At 35.3% G+C, this 6,837-nt stretch overlaps 1 protein-coding gene across 1 annotated transcript in view; it reads right to left on the bottom strand.

The window, feature by feature from the left end:
* Positions 1 to 247: 247 nt before the first annotated feature.
* LOC106878302 (WD repeat-containing protein 41) overlaps positions 248 to 6,837 on the bottom strand; it is an 11,328-nt gene continuing 4,738 nt past the window's right edge. The window contains exons 5-14 of the mRNA XM_052975964.1: positions 6,610 to 6,741; positions 6,009 to 6,120; positions 5,465 to 5,530; positions 4,727 to 4,831; positions 3,958 to 4,109; positions 2,672 to 2,796; positions 1,860 to 2,000; positions 1,413 to 1,494; positions 1,063 to 1,131; positions 248 to 399 (exon numbers count right to left, since the gene is read on the bottom strand). Coding sequence (XP_052831924.1) covers positions 325 to 399; positions 1,063 to 1,131; positions 1,413 to 1,494; positions 1,860 to 2,000; positions 2,672 to 2,796; positions 3,958 to 4,109; positions 4,727 to 4,831; positions 5,465 to 5,530; positions 6,009 to 6,120; positions 6,610 to 6,741 — 1,059 coding nt within the window. The 3' untranslated portion in view covers positions 248 to 324. The remainder of the gene's footprint in view (positions 400 to 1,062; positions 1,132 to 1,412; positions 1,495 to 1,859; positions 2,001 to 2,671; positions 2,797 to 3,957; positions 4,110 to 4,726; positions 4,832 to 5,464; positions 5,531 to 6,008; positions 6,121 to 6,609; positions 6,742 to 6,837) is intronic.

The following is a 6,837-nucleotide window of genomic DNA, read 5'->3' as shown; positions in this document are numbered from 1 at the left end:
ATATATATATATATATATATATATACATATATATATATATATATATCATGCACTCTTCCCTCTTTGTTCATCTGATTCCTCTCACACCCAGTTTTTCCTCTCAACTCCTCTGTATTATCATTCATGCATTCTAAGATTACACATCCAATGGAGTAAGCATCTTTCGTTTCTTTCCAGCTTCTACACGTCCTCTACATTCAGTGCCCTCATCTCAAATACACTTCAATATATAAGAAACACCAGGAACAATGGTTCATTAAATATTTATTTTAAATATTGATTTCTCATATAGCAATTCGTTTTCTCTTAAATATTAGTCCAATCTCATAATGTACAGTTAGCATCTAGTTTCAGTTCCAGAACTCGTATACATCGTTTCATCTCTTCGTGTTCATGATTCTGGGGAAAAGAGAAGAAAACAGTAAAACCCAAAGTTATTAAATCTATTTCGATATGAATGAGTGGATCTTGCATAAGTGAGACTGACACATCTTTATAGAAATGATGACTTCTACTGAGAGGAGATAGACTCAGGCCTGTCAAAGTAGTAAATTACCCCTCAGTTTTAGTGATCATGATGCTTTGAAAGATAGAACTGTGCTACACACAGAAGAAGGGGCTAATTGAAAGCTAAATGCTTTGATCTGGCACTTGTGCCGGTGCATATAAAAAAAGCATCCTTTGAATGTTGGGAAATATGCTGTGCTTGAAAAGAGCTGTCAAGCAAAGTGAGATCACAGACATGGCCGATGCCGGTGTTTCGTAACTGGTACTCTTGGAGTGGTTGGCAATAGGAAAGGCATGCCAAATCAGATTGGAACCTACTGCAGCTCTGCAGCTTACCAGTTTTCAGTCAAACCATCCAACCCATGCCAGCATGGAAAACGGACGTTAAATGATGAGGATGACTGCTAGTGTTAATGACACACTGCAAGAAATGGGTCTATCTGTTGTCTATTAATTTTATTGTTTGCAGCTGTTTAATATATTAACTATTGAACAAACAACCCGTGAAGTCTCGAGTTGTGCTTCCGGGATTGAAGTTGGTTGAAGATTACTCACCTTCCATGCTATCATCACTCCATCCCCTCCACATGTGATTAACCCGTCAGCACCAAAGTCAACAAACATCTGAAATATAAGACAACAATTTGTGGACATTTGATAAAGTTTAAGGGGTACTCGTCTTGGTAGCTCACAAAAGCAAACGATTTCAGATCTTCAAATGTGTCTAATGGGACCTTAAATAGAAATGAGCTCTTAAATGGGGGAGGGGGGAGCCAATAGGAGATGTTTCAGCTGACATGCTAGAAATAGCAGGTAAATCTCTCGGAAGTATGTTCCCAACTGTAAAAGCTTTCTTTGATTTGATTAGAAACTCATATTGCAACAATTATAAAGAAATCTCTTACCTGAACTGCTCCAGAATGACCTAGACATTCCCCAAGAAGTTCAGGACTTTTCGTACTTTCACTGCTTCCAATTTGTAATATACTGGAAAATTAAAATATATTGTAATATACTGTTCAATGAAACAGATTTTTCTTTTAGCAATAGAATAGAGAGGAGACAACATGTCGGTAGTACAAAGTTGGAATTGGTATTACAAATCTACAATGTTTACATTGTCTACAGCTATGGCACATTCTTCTGTCATGTTGTACACATTTACAGCTACATAGACTGAATCATTAAGTACCCCAGCCATAAACACAGTCTAGTGCCCTCAGCTACTTGACCAGTAGCCTGTCCAGTGGAAAATTCACATTATTCAATGACTTGGAGAGATTTTGTTCCACTGAAACTAATAAAAATTACTGTTATTAGCAACCATTCTTGAGTGTAAAACAAGTACAAACCTTTCTCCAAAGAATCTTTCCATAGGACTGAAATTCTTGTGGATTATAGGAGATCGTAGTTCTGTCATGGGACTTCTCACTTCAGGTTTCCTACCCCAAAGTCGCAGAGATCCATCTTCTGAGCAAGTGGCAAGATAAAGTCTACAGATATTCAAAACAAATTAGAGTAAAACAGTAAGAAAATACACAAACACACACACACAGAGGTATATGCACACAGACACAAATTAGAAAGAAAAAAAGTATTTAGTGCCATAGTAGGGTATAAAAGTTTATTTAGGTTGATCCAGGGGCCTGTGGCTCTGGATTCCTTGACAAGTTGCCACATCCACAAACAGGAATAGACTGTATACACACACACGTATAATAGAAGGTTGTAGCTAGGAGATCTGTTGAGTTGTAGAGAAAATGTTTTGTATTAATTATCGTTTATATAATTTAAATTCTAATCTTGTCGGGTTCAACTTTGTCCTTCCACTTCCAATAAATTAAGTTTAATTCTAGGAACTCTCTCTGAAAACTTGTCGTCCCTTTATGCTCATGTTAGAAACTGTTATTTTATTAGTACACCTGTCTTAGCGAAGAATATGTCTTTAGATTTACTTGTGGCACATATCTTCTGATGGTCTTCCACCAATCACATTTAAGGAAATTTCAGGGATTAAATAAAATACCATTTTTTAAAAAGTGTAAAACCAGAATATATATAAGACAGTATTGACTACCTTAACGAAGCATATTCTCAGACAAAACAATTATTTAATCTAAGAAACTGGTACAAAATGGAAGTTAATCAATAAGTTAATACTCACCCATTACAAACCAAATCCATGTGTAATATTTTAGAATAATGGGCCACGGTCTTCTTTACTACAAAGCGTCGGGTCTCCACATCATAGATACAAAATCCTGCTCCGATAGCAGCAAATATATAACGCTGAAGTCACAATAAATTATTTAAAATGAAAATATAGAACGGATTCAAGGAATAATTCATGTGATTTTATTGGCTTTTATTTTATCAGGCCCAGGAGGATGAAAGATAAAGGTGACCAGTTCTAAGATATTTACTTTGTGTGTGTATATAGTGATTCTGTCTATCTATCTATTTATACACACACACACACACACACACGCATATATGCAAAGGGGTTCTGAAAAGTTCCTGGCTTCAAGGGTATCACAGGGCTTAGAAAAACTAAAGGACCACTGCAATGAGTGTGTGAATCTAAGCAGGGGAATATATTGGATAAAATCATAATTAACTGGTCATCCTGTATTTTTCTTTTACCCAAAGACTGGAACTTTTCAGCACCCCATCATATATATATATATATATATACAAGACATCATAAGGAAGAATGGAGAATTATGCATTTTCAAAAGCATTATTCTCATCAAATTCTAATCTTCATAATGCTTTAATGAATAAATCTTGAAGCTGTCTAATTCTCTATTCTTCTTTATGATGTCTTGATTCTAGATTCTGTATGTTGTGTGAAATCTAATGGAGCAAACTCAGGATCTAACTTTCAAGTGAGGTACTGAGTAATTGTTTATCTTAAACAACTCTTTATATTTCCAACCATTCAATGTGGTTGGCCAGATCTGGATTATATATATATATAATGTATATCAGTTGCCTAATGTTACACAAGAATGTGTAGACCTACATGTTCTCATTAACCGTTATAATCCCAGAATTGTTTTAAACTTCAGCTTGATATATATATATTCTTCTATAGGGTTTATATGCTCTACAGTGTGTTATGAAATTTTGCTGTAATTATATTTCAGGACAGGATCTAAGAGCAAAAACCAGGGCAGCACCTTTCCCATTTCTTTGTTGTGTTCAAAATATTGACGAGTAACATAACGACAGCAATCTAATTTATTGAAACCCATCATTTACAAAAGGTTTGTATATTTTACTTCCATGATAGAAATCAATTGTTGGACATGAGAGTAAGTAACACTGACTTAAATTAATCTACAATGTGATATACCATAGTATTATAGAATGACACAGTTACAACATAATAAGTTATAGTATAACAGCCAACCATATGAGAAGGAGCCATGAAAATGTTGTACATACGTTTTCTGCACAAAATACATGTTGAACGCTGTAGGGAAATAATTTACTGTTGCCTTTATAATCTGGGATAGAATTGATGCTGTGAGTAGGTTTTAGTTTTGCTGACCAAACGATGATCATTCCATCAATGGAGCCACTACAGAACATTTTATCTGGAAATTGAAAAGGAAACGCCATGTCTGGATTTGAAAGATCTGCTATAAGAAATGGTTTATATATTATTGGTATTATTATTATTATTATCATTATTATTATTATTATCACTCATCATCACCACCAAAACCACATACATATGTATGTATATGTATGTGTGTGTATGTATATGCGTGTATGTATGTATGTGTCCATTTTGTCAGTGCTTGTGTTTATGATGTGTCAATTTACATCCCATAAATTAGCAGTTCAATAAATAGAGTTCAATAAAATATGTACCAGACTGAAATAAATACTAGGATTGATATCAACTAAAGCTTTTGAAAGGCTATGGGTAAGCCACACTCTAACATAACCGAATAGATACTGTGTGTTTGTTGTTGGGAGGCATGGGGACAGTGGACAATTGCCATGAGTCTGGGGACTGGGGACACAATACCAATCAATGAGTTCTGTGGTTTGTTATTCATTGCTTTACTCAGAGGCTTACAATGTTAAGAAGGACTTTGATGTGCAACGGGAAAAAATGATGTGATGTCAACTTCAAGACAATATAATCACATTGTTACTGTATTTATGGGGGGGGGGGGAAACAAAACCCAACCAGAATAGTTACCTGAGATTGTCACAAGGGACTGAATTGGTTCACGGTGTGGTCCTAAGTTTCGTTCAAAGGAGATTTCTGCTGAAGATGTACCTTCGTATTTCACACTGTACACTTCTGCAAATAAGCAATTGAAAATGCATTTAAGATCATCATCATCATCATCACCATCATCGTCATCATCATCACCATCACCATCACCATCACCATCATCATACATGTATTTCAAAAAGCACATCCTGTCTGTCCTTCCATATGTGAGTTGACATGCATCAACAGACGCTCCTCTTTAAACAATGAGATCACTGCCCAAATAAAAAAGGCTTTGCTGTTCTGTAGAGTCATGTCTGGTCCCAGAGAGGCTTGAAAAATAACACCAAATTGGCAGTCTACAATTCCTGTGTACTGACGTGTGTGTGTGTGGGCGGGGGGGGGGTGCATTCCACCGGAATGCTTGTAAATACTACAAAATTAAGGACATTCATACAAGCAATGTCCTTACTTTTCAATCTTCAGCTTTAGAAATATGTCCAGCTTTAGAAATATTAGCTTGCTTGGAAACAGGTGAGTATTGGTGGCAGAAAGGGCTTCTGGCAGTAGAAAATCTACCACAATAAATTCTGTCTCCTCCATGCAAACTTGGAAAAGTGGACATTAAAATAACGATGATGATGATGTAGATATTAGTGGTTACAATAGAACCAGGCTAGAGTTTACTTTGTAGAACCAGTGAAACAATGAAAGACTTACCAAGTTGTTTCTCAGATGCTGCTACAATACGGTTATTAGTGATACTGAGTAACGCTATTACAGGAACTGTCAAAGAGAAAAAGAGACAAAAAAAAAAATGAAAAATAATTAAAATTTCCACTTGTTTCGTTTACACCATCATGGTATTGGCTGAGATGACTGACTGATGGTATTGGCAGTCACCAATGTGGGTTGTGAGTCTCAAACCATCACAGTTGAATTCTCTACAACCTTAATTCTGCTGGGACTGATTACTGATCACAATTGATGGCTATCACTGATGGTTATCGGCTAAAGGTGTATTAAGTCTTCAGAAACAACTACTGAAACATGATTTCAGTAAAGGAGCCTGTACATGGTCACTCAATATATTAGAAAGAACAGCCAAACTTCCTTCAAATCACGCCTTACTGTCTTAAAAAAATAAGGAACATTCTATATTGGACGATGTAGTTGTTGGTAATAACTGACCTTGGGAGATGTTAAACAAGAGCCTTCAACATAGAAACCTTAAACGTGACCATCTCAATAACATGTTACATACCTAAGTTGACACTGCGGTTGTATTTATGTAGAAGTTTTCCCTCTTTGTTCCACACACATATCTCCTGACCTCCAGAAGCAAACATTTCTCCATCATTTAAAGGAATCAGGCACTGGAACAGCAGCAAATCAAAGATGGCTTCATTAAAAGACTTCAATAACATTTCAGCTACTCATAAATTGACTGCTATTATGTATTAAATAAAGAGATATATAAGATAAATAAATTAATTAATTTTATAAAGAATAGTATAATTGGTGTGTTTGTGTGTATGTTTCTCTCTCTTTCTTTCTCTTTCTACACATACACAGAGGCTTACTTAAATCTATCCTGTTTTAAATTCATGTCATTTGAAAGATTAAAATATTGTCAGTTTCAATATACTTGAAACAGTATGAGATTGAATAAATAAAAAAGAATTAAGACTTGATTACCCATGTCTTTAAACTAAGATGATGTCACTGTCATCTCCCTCTCTCTCTCTCTTTTAACAATTATTGAAATTTACAAACTTATCCTTCCAGTAACATTAGTGTGGAAAGTCAGTATTGATTTGAGATAATTCAATAATTAATTCAATGAGTAATAAATAGAAACTAACCCGAACAGAACCGGAATGGTCTGTAGCAATATGTAGACAAGATCCAGTGTCAATATCCCACACCTGGAAATGTAAATAACAATTCAAGATCAACTGATATGACATGGCTTCAAACAAACACAAAACAAAAACAAGTGTCTTCTACTATTGCCTTGGGCTGACCAAAGCCTTGTGAGTGAATTTGGTAGACAAAAACTGAAAGAAACCCCTCCTGTGTGTGTATGTATA

Source organism: Octopus bimaculoides, chromosome 23, assembly GCF_001194135.2.
Source record: "Octopus bimaculoides isolate UCB-OBI-ISO-001 chromosome 23, ASM119413v2, whole genome shotgun sequence".
In the NCBI taxonomy this organism is placed as follows: domain Eukaryota; kingdom Metazoa; phylum Mollusca; class Cephalopoda; order Octopoda; family Octopodidae; genus Octopus; species Octopus bimaculoides.
Note: the sequence above shows the minus strand (reverse complement) of the source record. Positions and strands in the feature narration are given on the sequence as shown.